The sequence below is a fragment of the Alternaria rosae genome (assembly GCF_020736505.1).
Source record: "Alternaria rosae strain MPI-PUGE-AT-0040 chromosome Unknown BKA58scaffold_4, whole genome shotgun sequence".
In the NCBI taxonomy this organism is placed as follows: Eukaryota; Fungi; Ascomycota; class Dothideomycetes; order Pleosporales; family Pleosporaceae; genus Alternaria; species Alternaria rosae.
Genome location: NW_025763573.1, coordinates 2,244,750 through 2,258,788, shown reverse-complemented (window position 1 = coordinate 2,258,788; position 14,039 = coordinate 2,244,750). Strand labels below are relative to the sequence as shown.

Sequence of the window (14,039 nt, the reverse complement as noted above, 5' to 3'; positions counted from 1 at the left end):
AGAGCACAAAGCAGCTGCGCATCTGCGTGCGAGCTTTCCAATCCTCTGAATAACCTGTTCTGGAAACAGGGAGTATCTTCACCGGCCATGTTGTGTCTTATCAACGGCATCCGTTGACCCAGAGTTGCAAACCGATATGCGTCTCCACCATAACGCATCGGCCTTTTCGTTCCCAGAACGGCTCGCCTTCAAGCGATAGTATTTGATCGCGGTGCCGATACATCCAGCGCTGACGAATCTTTCGGATGCTCTTCGTGTGGCGCTTCTTTTCTCACAGTACTAGCGGCAGGGATGACCCGATAAAGCCACATGAGGTGGACTGCCACTCTCTATAAGGCCACTGGGGATGCAAGCGGCTTGGAAGAGTTCTCTTCTTTGAGAAGGCCACGCGTATAGACGCCCAGGGTGGATGCTTTCGCGTCATGCCATCAGCGCGGCAGGACGTAGCGGATAACCCTATGTCAGAAATGCATCATCCGTCAAGGGCTATGTGGTCGTGGAAGCTACCTGACTACCAATTAGAAGACTTGCGACCTGATTGTCCAGACATATTGAAACACATCAACACCGCACGAATCACGTACCTTCCCGGTCTGAGTACGAGGTGGTGTAGTCGTCTCAAAGAGCTCTTTTGTGGAGTTGTCAGAGCTATACCTGAATCGATGCGTTTCCCCCTCATTCCGTTTCCCGTCAAAGACATAGCGGTGAAAGAGGCTGGTGTTGGGCGCTTCACGCGTCAGTCTGCCAGATCGCCCTATGCTAATGCATCTTTCCACGGGACAGCCATGGCATCCATTATCGAACTTCGCATTCGCTCTCATATGTCATCTGACGATATGCTCGTTGTCGTGTCTCCGTGCTCGTTTTTGTGCTTACTATTACAACAATGTTGCAACTAACTGAAGACCTCGAGTGATGCACGATCTGGGGAATAGATATGTGAAAGTACTTGTACAGCAATAGTAGCACAACGAAGCCTCCCCTGCCACAAACCGTTCGGATACTACCCAACAAGTCCCCGATGCTTAACTCAAGTTCGGCTGGCATACGGAAGTGCAGTGATCGGCACTGGGCGTATCTTCGATCAGGATAGTGTGTCCAGATTATCACACCCATCACCACCTCTTGATAGGATGAAAGCCGCGAACGGCGACGAAAATCTCCGACACACCGACCGTTAGATGGAACTCACGAGGGGTCATTCGCAAGTTCACCATCCTCTAAGGAGTGATACACACCAAAGCCCGATGGCACGGGCCAGGTACATCCTGACAGCTACGGCTGTCGTGCGGGCACCCGTAGGCTTGGCAAGATCTTCGTATTAGACATGCAGATTAGAGCGAAACCACTGCTCGGGGTACGTGGATGTTGGAAATGGTCCTTCATGTCGTAGGTTATTGTGATGTGTAACAATGTCCGCTTGGAACCGAAGGATCCTAACCGCTCTTGTGTGCTCGAACAGCCAGTCATCTTGATTAGAGCTGCATATGCTACCTCCCTACTCGAGTAGCCACGCTGAACGCGTAAGCTTGTCAAGCAATGAGCCTGCATGAAGACGTCTTGGTACCGGCTTTCTGTCACTGTGATACGGAAGCATACTGCATATACCCATCCTTCGACTTAACGGCCAGAAGAAATCTGGCTAGTAACTTCGTCGGGTAGAGGCTTCCATTCTCCGACCGCATTGAGGACTAGGGAAGTCCAAATGAGGCGGCGATCGTAAGAATGCGTTACCGTTTGTTCGGAAGCGATGATGGATTTCGATGCATCAGCACGGTTACTGGGGGTGAATCAGACATAGTACGATCTGGATAAAGCGGCACTATCATAGTGCGACGAAGTCCTTGCATAACGTCCGCGGAAAGAGGAGAGGCGACGGGGCTATGTGGGAGAGGTTGAGGTACGTGCCTCAATACACACGCTTACATTCTCCACGGTGTTACCAATACTGATGGAAGCATATTGCAGACACAGTACTACTCCAGTCAACTTGAGACGTCCAAACATGACACACTGGCTCATTTGACTTCCTTCGACCAACTCACCACTACGAACTCAACCCTTCTGCTACCCTCGCACCTTCACATGTAACGAGTCCCAATCCTCGTAGAGCCATTCTGTTTCACCCCACACACGGTTCGAAGAAACCCCGCCGCCGTAGTGCCGCCCTTACACACACACACACACACACACACTCACACCATTCGCACTCTTAGCCGACCCCGCCATCAAGCCTCCAATCTCGAAAGACACCAATTACCTACGCAATCCGACCCATGCCCTGCTTACTCTTGAAACACATGCGCGGCTTAGGAGAAAAACGAAGCTATCAAGAACCCGCAGATAGTGATGACGGAGGGGCTACACGGTAGTAGTAAGGGACATACGTGTTGCACACCAGCCGTTACGCATACACTTATGACACCTTCGACCATCGTGTCACAGAAGAGCCCCGCATCCACCATCACGACATGAGGAGATTTCATCTCAAGCTGAGAGCCTCCTGCGAATGAAGGTGGTCAGTGTACTCTCACTGGCAATTTGACCAAGCAGACACCCACCGTTGCTTACGACCAGCTAGCCGAGGGTTAGCTGAAAGCGCTTCACACTCATCATCAACAACAACAACAACAACATCAGTCCACTGAAGTGTACAGGTTTGCTATTCCCTTAGTCGGTTGGTGCTATTTGATCATCATGTCTATGTACTATACATTATGGACCGCATTGCAGTCGGTTCCGATGACCTCATTCCAGGCACGAAGCACCTCGGTGACCGAGACGGACATCACTCGACCCCGATGCTGTGTCTATGCCCTTGAACGCCAACCAACGCTTGGAACCTCGCGTATATCCTTCTCAAGCATCCTGAGATGACGATGCCGATGAAAGTCACCCGAAAGAGATGGAATGAGATAAGAAACAATAAGACGGACAACGCCGAAACACCCGCTAAAACATCATGAGCTCGTGGTGGTACGGTAGAGGGCAGAGAGAAGAAAAGAGATGGAAGTGGGAGGTTATCCTCGCGCGAGTTTCTCGAGTTTACTACGAATACCATCCGAGAACCTGGTGGCGACACCCTCATCGAGGACGTCGATACAATGCGACAGGATCGCGAAGCCGTTATCCAAGGGAACGTGTGTACCGTCGCGCTTGGTCAGAGTGGGTATGCCCTCCCTGCGAGACATGTACCTCAGTATGGTAGGGTGGTCAGAAGGAAGGCGATCCACAGAGAAAGCGGAGTTCGATGGCTGATACGATCCTTGGTGGTTGGGACTCAAGGACTCGCCATGGGCCAGCGAATCCGTCCAGAAGACCAACCCTGCGCGGTAGACAGCGCCAGCCCACCACGGCGGCCTGATCCCTCGCGGCATCTCACGGATAAGTCGAAGGACCTGACCGGCGTGGGTGATGGCTTCCTGCACATCGGACAAACACTTCTTGTGCATCCACAGCATCTGCTGGTAGGAGCCGTCCACGCCCTCTCGACGCGCTAGGCGCTCTATCTCTGGGAAGTTGGACACTGCGTTCAGGCTGATAAGGTGGAACATTACAAGGTTGGCCTGCATCATCGGACACACTGGGTTGGACTTCATGTACCGTTGCGCCAAATCGAACCAACGCCCAAGTAACGCCTGCACCTCCTCGAGGCGCACGCGAGTCGACGCTGCCGTGAGTGCACGATTTCGCGAACGTGAAGCGACGCTATCTGAAAAGCAGCTGAGGAGTTGGCAATACTGACAGACCAAAGTCTGCAGAGGGTGGAGGAGCAGACGCAGGTGCATAGGGGTCAGATGGATCTCCTGCACATCCTGGACGACTATCTCGTCGTCTAGGAAGTAACGGAAGAGATCTCGGAGACTGGGTGGTCTGGCTCCAGAGCCTACCGAAGAGTACCCGTTCGAGAACTCATGGACTTGGTTGAACATCTCAGACCATTCCGAGGCGGTCTGCGCCTGCCAAAGTCGATCGGAATCTGGCATCGGCGCGCCAAATTCCGTTACTGAGAACAGAGGAGCGGTATCGTGGAAGAGCGACAAGTCTTGGTCTACCATGACCCAAGAGTAGATGAGGCTGCGACAATATTAGTAAGTGCGTTCACGTGACGGTACCGAAGTTTTCGACACTTACCGACTGCGGCTTTCTTGCTGAAGCCAGTCCTTCCACAACGCATCCGTCGAAATATTTCCGTTCACATGAGGCGTTGCTGGTGGTCGCACATCGAGAATACCGGAATGTCGCAACATGGAGAAATACATGCCACGCTGGCCCATGGCGATGTCCATCTGCCATTTGTCGCCACTCCACGCCGCCTGAACAGTGAAGAGAAGGGCTGCACGCAAAACGATAGGATCACCAGCCATTATGATGTTCTTCTCAATCAGGTCGAAGAGCGATATCCGGCAGGCTTCGGTGAAGCCACCAGTTAGCCACCTGGCCTCTATGGACGGAATGGTCATGGCGCCCTGCGCAATCATCATGAGAATGAGCAAGCTCGATGCTTTGTCGTTGTAGTTTTGCATCAGCTCATTCGTATCGAGGACACCTCTAGCGGAAGTGGGATAGTAGCGTTCGAAAGAGTTGGCATATGATTTGAGAAAGTACTCCAGGACGCGAGCAGGTGGAAGAAGAACGAAGTTTGAGTGAGAGGCCGTGGATCCCGGAGACTCGCCACTGCTGGATGAGCTACTTCCGTCTTTGTGGATGTCCAAAGCCTTGTGGAGAAAGCTTTGGGTGATGGCGAGGAGTTTGTCTCGCGTTGCTTCCTGTAACTTCGATACGGCGATTTGTCCGCCTTGTTGAAAGTCGGATTCATCCCACGATGGGGACCAGTTAGCCCAACCCTCGTGATTCTTGAGGCTCAACTCCAACCGCTCGAGGTTGAGTCTCGCTGTTCGAGGACACGAGCTTGAGGCGATGGAAGGAGTGCAACGGAAAACAGTCCAGCCATCTTGAGCCGCGATGATAGCACCAAGATCAGGAATGCCGGCATCCGCTATGGAAGAGTGTCTGTTTGAGGGGTAGAACATCGACGCCGAACTACCGATTTGCAGGTCCGAGAAGGACTCGTCCATGCGAGGCGTCTGGACAGGCTGTCCAAATGTTTGAGCAGGCGACATTTCTGGTATCATACCAAGGATGCCATCCTGAGGCGGTCCCATACTCATGTCCATACTCATGCTCATCATCAATGCGGGGTCTATCCGCATGGGATCGAAGGTAGTATCCATGGGCATGCCATTCCAAGGGTCCATCATGAATTGAGGGCTCTCGTTGTCGGATTGGTCCCGTACTGTTCTGACGAAGTCATCGTATCCTGACATTGGCGTAGAGGTGACAAATCCGTTCATGCCGGTCACCGGCGTAGGGAGTGGCGAAAGAAGCGACGATGATTGAGCGAGCCCGTTGGAAGGAGATTGATCGAAAAAGGGCGGTGTATCAGAGATTGGCATATGAAGATGCAACGACTTCTCTTCGGGATTTATGTGTGTCGGTGGCTGTACCGGTTGTGAGATGGAAGGGTTTCGTGAATGAGGGGCTGAGGGCGACTGCGATTGTCTTTGCGACGGTGGCTGGCTGTCCGGAACATGGGAAGCCTGATGGATCTGAGAAGGAGAGGATTTCGACATGGCTGGTTTTGGCTGGCTATCGTGGTTTGGAGAAACATTGCCGGATGTGTTGTGCACATCCGCGTTGCTGCCGCTCTCGCTCGAGTCTCCGCTCCCAGCTTCTGGGGGACCCCCCACCCGTTGGACACCTTTCGACGCACGCCTTGTAGGACGTAACGTGCATTTCAGATTCCTCTGGGCGCACCGGGTGCACGGAAATTTCTTGTCGCACTTGGTCTTTGTCTTTGCACAATTGCTGCAGGCTATGGGTGTGCGGCCGGCGGATTTGGGTATTATCCCTTGCGGTGGGAGACCCTCTTCGTTATTCTGGTTGCGGCCGTGTACGGTGTAGTGTCTTTGCAAAAGATCCCTGAAGAGTCTGTCAGCGCTTTGTTTGGACCAATCGATACCACGGGAACAGAAAGAGCAAGGAAGCAGGCGAAGGGTGCCACGTACCGTCGAGCAAAGCTCATGTGACATGTGAAGCATTTGAATGGCTTGACGTTGGTGTCTGCTCAACTAAAGTGATTAGCAGACATCTCAGGAGACGATTGGATAGTAGCTGGCACAAGGAAGAACGAAGGAGCGAAGGATGAGGGGACGACGTACGAGTCAAGATATGTCGTTCGAGGTGCTCGTCTCTGGTGAACGACTGTCCACAGTATGTGCAAAAGACCATGTTGGAGGAGGAATTAGACGTGTGATCCTGGTGGAAACTGGACTTGATATGTTGGTCGACACGGCAATGGCCGGCTGATGGGTGGTATGAGGGTCTGAGGATGATATTCTGTACCAAACTTCAGATTGAGATCAATGCCATGAGATTCCAAGGCGGGGAGGATATCGAGGCGAAAGAGATGTCGGCAAGGCTCAAACAAGTGGGATGAGGGTTGAGTAATAGGTCCGAAGTCCGGTAGTCCTGTTATGGCTCTAAAACGGGGCGGGCATGGAAACCAGTCTTGAGCTAAGCGGAATAGCAGACGTCAAGTCGACAGCTAGACGTTTTCCGTTGGGACGTCAGACGGAAGCTGTGTGTTAGGATTGTTGTGGCGCTGACTGCAGAACGAGTCGACTAGCAGTGGTCTGAGCAGGACGAGATAAAAATCAGGCCAAGTGGTACAGCGGCTATCAAGTAGGCTGAGCACGTTGGAGTGGGTGACGAGAGATGGGTAAAGATAGAAGATTATCACGGGAGGAACGCTGGCGTGGGGAAGGATATTTCTCAAGCGTATAGAGGTAGGAAATGTAAGAGCGGGTTTGACTAGCGGCCTTTCCCAACAGGGAGTGTTGATTATGCATCTGAGCGACGATGAATTCATCAATTGAGGAGGGATCCTGCTGCACGAGAGGATGAGCTAGTGCCTCGCAGTTACATGCAGCGCGCCAGGCTCTTGGGTGGGTCGAGCCTGACCTGGTTAGCCGATGTTTGTTCGAGCGACCAGGGGCATCTGCACGGCGTTGATGATAAGACCCAGCGACAACAGGGATGCATCTTGGAGATCTGCACCGCGGACTAGATTGGTGGAGGGCAGGGTGGAGGTTCGTGCTGAGAGTGACGGGGGACGAGCGCCGAGCCCGCGTCAGCCACAAGTCCGCGAACCGAGTTGGCGCATGGCTCCCTGGGAAAAAGACAGCAAGACACCCGTACACCCGTAATGTATTCTGCACAATACGGCAAAATTACTGCCACGATCGGCGCCCGCATATGCGTCAAATCAGCACCGGCGGGGGCCTTGGGCATGCCTGTAAGATACACCAATGTCTCTATATAGACGCGTTCGAGGAAACCACTAAGGTTGCTGGCAGCGGTGAGTCCACCTCAGCTCTCGTTGCGAGCTATACGAAGCCTTTCGCGTCTTCATACTCCCGCAGGTAGTGATGGGCGGTACATACGAGATAACAGCTCAGGTATGTCAGCATCACGCGGCTGAGTCGTGGTTGACAGGTGCCGATTCACTGGAGATCTCACGAGTCTCTCCACTCGTCTCGGAACGTAAAACAATGCTTTCTCTCGTTCCGCGGCCACTAAACGAGGGAGGATAAGAGTCCTTTGTACCCTCATCCCAGATTGATGTCGTCGAAATTGTATCGATTTTCGGCAAGGTTCGCGCTTTGCAAGGCCACTGCAACAGTGGCTCACTACGCCAACCGAGGACCCCACTTCGATTCGACGCTTGCACGGCTCACTTGGATACTCCTGCTCTGTCCCCGTACTCCAGTGGGTCGTCAACTGTTTCGAACGGTGAGCCGAATGTGGCACTGGCTCTGGCGGGGCTATGATTATCGCGAGCGCCATGGCAGGTTCGAGTAGCGTGCTGCCTCGCGCGTACCAATGCTGCACGTGACCCCAGAACACAAAAGTGGTTCTATTACAGCTCCATGTTTAGTCAACGCAGGGCGGTTTTTAGATGGCCAGGCGGTGCGCTTGACACGTCTGGATGCAGTATCCCGCCTCTAGCCAGAAGCTGCTTGCTCACCGTCAAAATTTGTTGTAATTCAACAGTGAATTGCTTTATTTGGCGATCAGTTGCGGTCTACTCTGACAGCTCTCACTTCTGCTTTTTCTTTTAGTCCCAGAGGTTACCAAAGTTCGAGAGCGGTCACTGTACACGGTGTACCGCACGAATCAGTCGGTGAACCCGGCTGTACGTACTAGAGGCCCGCGGTATGCCGCTGAGGCTAATGTCGCGATTGCACCATCCAGTCAGGGTGTAATATCCGCGCCTGCTACCTTATTTTTCCATGATGCAGACGATACTGGAAGCACTCCGCAACGCCTGACAAGCCATGTATGTAGACATGCACTCGTAGCACGACAGAGGCTACCTGAAAGCCGCAGTCGACCTTGGAAATGGCAAAGATCATCATCTCAGCCTGAGACCTCCAGATAGGAGGCAGCAGGTGTCGCTTCTCAAAGCATCCTACCAGATGCGGGAACCCCACGCCAGCCCTAAGGCCGATCTTGACGGAAACAGGGTGCTCGAGCCAAACGATCGGCCCAACGAGGTCGGTCCTACGAATCGCTTCCGCTTGCAAGTTCCGCGCCACAGCACTGACGGGTTCGTGAAGGCGTGATAGAAAAAATAGCGACCGCGGACGTTTTCGCATTACGACTCAGATCTTCAGACCAATATGACAACAATTGCTAAGAATGGCATTTCTCGATAACTGAAACAAGCTTGGCCCCTAACGCTCTTGCAGTCGTGTCGCGCGTTATCTAACGCCACTGGTGTTTTGAGCACGGCCGACCTCATTTCCAAACTATTGTTTCGTGTCAACCGCTGCATCGTTACCACGCACGCAAGCGAAACGTACCTAACCATTGTACAGACTGTAAATTCCTTTCTTAGAACGTATTCGACCCGCCTCATCTTCACCCCATCAAGCAGACGTCTGGGCATCGCGGTCCGCGATGGGTGAGATTCAATCAACTCGAATCAAGAACACGAGGCTTGTCTCTTGCCGCGACCGTGAATATGGGCAGAGGCGAACGTGTTCCTCTGGCGCGATGTACCAAAAGTACTCTGCGTTCATGGCTGGCTGGATTGTATCAAGTTGCGTGCAGCCTGCAATGTAAGCGCATCCAGAGACTCATTCGAAAATCTCCTACGGTCACCTTCGAGCTCGCTGCCGGTTCAAACTCGGCACTTGGGGTGACACCTGCCTTTGGAACTTCGCAATGACGTAGGCTGAGACGTCAAGCCCGCTGGAGTGGCTTGATGGCTTGGAGTGTCTGTCCGTATTCTGACGATGTGTGGATGTTCGCCAGCGGCAACACCGAGAGCGGGCAGCGCCCCGACAGCCAGCTCGACCTCCAGCCGCTAGAATCTGACGCACCGTGCAGTACCGCAACGTCATATCATAAGCGCTTCAAGGGCGCTGCCTCTGAACCACTATGGATTGGAATATGTGACGGGACAAGTCACATTCGAGTCACGGGCGACTGTGATAGGGTAGCATACGATACGGTCCGCGAAAAGGTTATAGACAACCTTGGAAGGCCGCCCACAGCTGTTCAGAGTGATGCTGGACGCCTGTCGGAAATAAGTAGCATCAAAGCAATGCTAGGTCGTGTCAGCTTTCTCAATTGAGTTTTGCACTCGCCTGCGATATCTTTGAAGTTTGAACGAACAGCTCATGATCGTCATGAAATCTCCGTGATCGCCCATTGGACGGAAATGCAAAGCGGGAGCGGAGCTGCGATGAGCTGTCTGCCGAGAGATCCCGCTGTGGAGAGATCGCGCGCCTGTCAGACATTGAGACACTATAGCAACGTGGATAGGTAGGATTTTCAGGTTCCGGTTCCCCGTCCGGCACATGGTGCTTACTAGAGCCTCTAAAAAACTGCTCACTCGTTCACCGTTTGCCATTCTTCATGAAAAGAGCACCGCGACCACCGCGGTAGTTTCACACAAAGGATGACAGCATTTCCAGCAGACCATTCGCACTGATCATCGATGACGATCATGCAGGGTTTATGTACACAAATATTGGTGGCCCAGCAGAAGCACCCAATAGATACTAGCGTTTTCAGCGGTTGCGCTAACAGACTGCAAACTCCCCTCATTCCAAGATTCTGGGGATCTACTCATCAGCCATCTCAAACGGCAAGCCGCAAGCCGCAGAAGGTCAACAATGACTACCAAGCAAGCAACGCGCCAGAACGTTTACCAAGGAAGTTGGAGCGGCTTAAATCTTTAGCCTGCGGGTACAAGACACGTTCGGTCAGACTGCTTCCATTGGGGCAACAGCAACAGGCTGTCGGGAATCACACCATTTGCTGCGCATCTGTCAGCTGTAATCGAAGAATGCTTTGGATGTATGCAATGCGACATCCAGACTGATTCTGGTAGGTCCGCCTCCGTATGAGACTCGTGCTTCTCGCCACGTATTGTTTGGCAAGGAATTCCTAGATGATTACTTGCAGCTGAAGGAGCTCCGTCGGCCCACGGAATACCGCAACGCTCTTCGGCATTATTCCCAACCAAACAACCTTGCATACTGTGCGGAAGCCCTATCGAATCCGCTAGCATGACATACTACTCCTGTCTAGGAAATGGCCTCGCGTTTGCGTTACTTCCGCGAGTTTGCACTACTATTCAGATCCACATCTAGTTGTAATGTGTTCCTTCGCTATCGGGCTCTAAGCATCACCAAATCTTACTAGTCTCCGCAATCTCTCCGATGGCACTGCAAGGCAGAATACCACGGCCATCACCTTCTGGCTCAGCTTACGGCTCATCGTTAAAACATCATGATGTCGGCATGGCTCAGCTTCTTGCTCAGCACACCCAAACTTCGCAAGGAAGCTCCCGCTGCTAGGCGCTTGCTAGTGCTCTTGACAACGGATGCATGTGTACCTTGTGGCGTTCAGAGCGTGTTCTAGGCTTGTTCTGATCCATCGATGTATGTGTAGACGACGACATGATCTCAGTCTCCATCTTTCCATGTTTTATTACGGACATGAACACTCAGCATGCGCGCAACAAAAGCGACAATCCACCCACTCAGATGGTTGCCATCTCAGCGAGTTATGTCACTTGAGAGCTGGATTTGGCACGACTGGGGTCAATTCTCCAATTGCGAGCGCTCTCTAGCGAAGACCAAAAAAATTATTGCCATATCCGTTGGAAAGAGTAAGTCTACAGGTGTGTCCACGGTAAAGATCCGTACACAAGGTGTGGCCTATTGTAGGTAGAATATGCCTACTCAAATGCACGGTCGTAGACGACGGTAAGTGAGATGGCCGTGATTCTCGAGGGAGAAAGATCACAGAATAGCCTCACGGTATCACGCCACGGGTCATGCTAGATTGAGTACATGCCTTATCTCGAACGACGCATTATCCCCAGCTCGCGATTCTTACGCTGTCATGCAGTCACTATCTCAGCCGCTTGAAGATATGGTATTCAGGTGCAGTAAGCGGTTTATATGATTGTGGCTGTTCTTGTCTGCTATACTTCTTTATCGGCAGGGACTGCACCAGTGCGGCGGAAGCGAAATCCTCGTATCACGCTTTTACCCTCAAACGCGGCTCCTGGAAAGCGGACCGAGAGGGCCTCGCCGGGTCGGTACTTGTCTCTGATGGTCGCGCAATCTAAATTGTCAATTTCTGTCCATGGTTTGTCGCCGAGCCAACTTTGCCCACGGCGGCTTCAGTATGTATATTGTCTTACTTGCGTTCTTCTCCCTCTCATTGCATTTATCCAGTAATGTGTGCACATGGGAAACCCGGATCCCCAGGCACTCACAATCTCGCGAGCGGCCTGCAAGGCGAATGTGCAATGTACTAAATCAGGGTTGCAAACGGGTTTACCGAGTCGCCTACATCCTTGCTCCTTTTGTTATATCTGAAATATACTCATCACTATAGTAACACGAACATCATGCCGAGACCAAACTTGCCTATCCCAGAATCAAGGAGAACACGCGAAGTGCTGCGGTAGCATGCTCCATTGTCCATCGAATCCAGAGGCCGGGATCACATCGCTGGCGGTAGGCAGTACCACGACATTTAATGTGGCTTCGTATGCAACGGAGCAGCGCTCCGGATGATTGACCGCAGCATGTTCGTGTCCGGGTTCACATTTCAAGCATACCGGGGTACCGAAATTTACGCGGTATTGAAACCATTACACAGATTTGTAAAGCCAGAGCAGACCCTGCATCGTACCTATGGGTATCAAGACCATCGCTACTTCTGTAGTCTGACGGGGACGACGACCCGCTGTCAAACGCCACTACTTGTGCTCGCACGACCGTGGCTCCAAGTCGTGTAACGAGCTAGATTATGCAGTACGAGATTTGATGCATCGCTTCAACGTGGCTCAGTGCTCACGCGCGTGGCTTTTCTTGACCACAGGGTGCTACGAACTGTTCACGGGTCTCAAAAGTCCATGGCACAGAAGGCCCGCCCGAGGGGTCGAAAGCGTGATGATGCAGTCGATGGATGCCGTACTGTGATATCAGATCGGGTAGTACAAGCATCGGACCTTGGAGGGTTGCATGCAGCGTCGCTACGGCGCGATAACGTCTCAAGACTCATGAAGACGTGTTCCATTGGGACTAGATGATACTTACAATTTTACAAGCGCAGTGGTCACACACTATTAGACTTACCTCATGATTCATCGGTGAGATGGCTCATGCATTCTCACAATGTACGGCCTGACGAAAATGCTGTGTACATGTGCTTTTCGTGATAAGCCTCCTTTTGGACGCAACAAGGAAGTAATGATTCTTGGAAAGGCTCGATTCAGTCCGCGTCAAGATCACAAGAGTTACTGACTGAATTACAGTAGATCTATGACGACGTCGTGTTCATATTACACTATACTCTCAACGTGCTGTTCCTCATTGTCATCGAATAACTAAAGATTCACGCAGATATCTAGCCACACTGCAGCGCCTGTAACTATTTGCGCATGCTTGTGAAACTGGCACTCATCCTCCGCATGATGGCGTCAAATATTGATATACGGAGAGTAAAAATACTTCTAGCCCTGGAAACGGCATTACAGAAACTTGTGGTGTGATTCCTTCGTCTCATTTTGACATCAATGCTATATGTTTTTTATTGAAATCGCAGTGCGGGATATTTCTATGTCGCCGGCGCAACCCGAAAGGAACCCATAGCTCCACTGTTTACCGACTTGATGGTCTAATTCGTCATCGAGTATGCGTTTATAGCTACTTACAGCCTCGAATTCTGGCACATAACCTTCGAAACACGATGGCTCATCCCGAACGTATCGCTTCCCGATGAAGGTTCTCCATCGTGTCCCTTGTAACTTCTCCCAACGTCAATATTGTCATGACCGGTAGTAACTCTATTGGACGGGTTTATCCCTACTAGTGCTGCGGTTGGTCTGGTCTATGGTAGACGGTTATCAAAGCCGCTATGGATGGACAAGATTTGTCACCATGGGATTTGTGGTCTCCGCGGAGGAGATTGGGTGTCTGAGTTCAAAAGATTTTACTGTCCACTAATGCAAGATGGCATGTAAGAATTGTCTCTTCATATGGATACGACTTATTTCCAGGTAATCTTTGACACTGTACATGATCATGGTCGCGAGCTATTACTAAGTGACGAAGTGCAATCAATTGTCGAACAGTCGGCATGTGACTTTCAGTGACCCGCAGAGTGACTTTGCGTGGGCATGGTATGGTCATACTTCTTTCTAGCTCCTAGACCATTGCAAGCAGTCCTTCCTTTGGCCGTCTAGTGCATTAAGTGCTTGTGGAATACGTGAGCCAGGGCTTTCAGAGGTCGTTAGCGATGGTTGCAGGCATACGCAGCCTCGCAGCAGTGAATGAATCCAGTGCAAGACTATGCCCTAACATCGTCCCTGCGTTTGAGGTAAAATTATTGCTATCGGTGATTCTCTATTCTGCCATTGAAGCGACGGTCCGGGGCGAAGACGC

The 14,039-nt window shown here is 51.9% G+C and overlaps 3 protein-coding genes across 3 annotated transcripts; 1 reads left to right on the top strand and 2 right to left on the bottom strand.

Moving 5' to 3' along the window:
- Positions 1 to 2,948: 2,948 nt before the first annotated feature.
- BKA58DRAFT_158313 (uncharacterized protein) lies at positions 2,949 to 6,449 on the bottom strand. The gene is made up of 4 exons (XM_046164914.1): positions 6,222 to 6,449; positions 6,069 to 6,123; positions 4,135 to 5,982; positions 2,949 to 4,077 (listed from the first exon to the last, which is right to left on the bottom strand). Exons 1-4 carry the CDS (start codon positions 6,289 to 6,291, stop codon positions 3,021 to 3,023), a joined length of 3,030 nt encoding a protein of 1,009 aa, XP_046026581.1. The 5' UTR covers positions 6,292 to 6,449; the 3' UTR covers positions 2,949 to 3,020.
- A 3,407-nt stretch (positions 6,450 to 9,856) lies between these two features.
- BKA58DRAFT_383246 (uncharacterized protein) lies at positions 9,857 to 10,355 on the bottom strand. The gene has a single exon (XM_046170166.1). It carries the CDS (start codon positions 10,177 to 10,179, stop codon positions 9,961 to 9,963), a length of 219 nt encoding a protein of 72 aa, XP_046026580.1. The 5' UTR covers positions 10,180 to 10,355; the 3' UTR covers positions 9,857 to 9,960.
- A 1,175-nt stretch (positions 10,356 to 11,530) lies between these two features.
- Positions 11,531 to 12,135, top strand: BKA58DRAFT_383245 (uncharacterized protein). Its single transcript, XM_046170165.1, has 2 exons — positions 11,531 to 11,770; positions 11,986 to 12,135. Exons 1-2 carry the CDS (start codon positions 11,544 to 11,546, stop codon positions 12,056 to 12,058), a joined length of 300 nt encoding a protein of 99 aa, XP_046026579.1. The 5' UTR covers positions 11,531 to 11,543; the 3' UTR covers positions 12,059 to 12,135.
- Positions 12,136 to 14,039: the final 1,904 nt, after the last annotated feature.

Bases quoted from the DNA above. Each gene is read 5' to 3' on its own strand.
- BKA58DRAFT_158313 (XM_046164914.1), bottom strand. From the start codon at position 6,291: ATGGTCTTTTGCACATACTGTGGACAGTCGTTCACCAGAGACGAGCAC. The intron at 5,983-6,068 runs GTACGTGGCACC...CAGACTCTTCAG, and splicing joins CACATGAGCTTTGCTCGACG to GGATCTTTTGCAAAGACACT. The intron at 4,078-4,134 runs GTAAGTGTCGAA...ATATTGTCGCAG, and splicing joins CAGCAAGAAAGCCGCAGTCG to CCTCATCTACTCTTGGGTCA.
- BKA58DRAFT_383246 (XM_046170166.1), bottom strand. From the start codon at position 10,179: ATGAGGGGAGTTTGCAGTCTGTTAGCGCAACCGCTGAAAACGCTAGTA.
- BKA58DRAFT_383245 (XM_046170165.1), top strand. From the start codon at position 11,544: ATGATTGTGGCTGTTCTTGTCTGCTATACTTCTTTATCGGCAGGGACT. The intron at 11,771-11,985 runs GTATGTATATTG...TCATCACTATAG, and splicing joins CTTTGCCCACGGCGGCTTCA to TAACACGAACATCATGCCGA.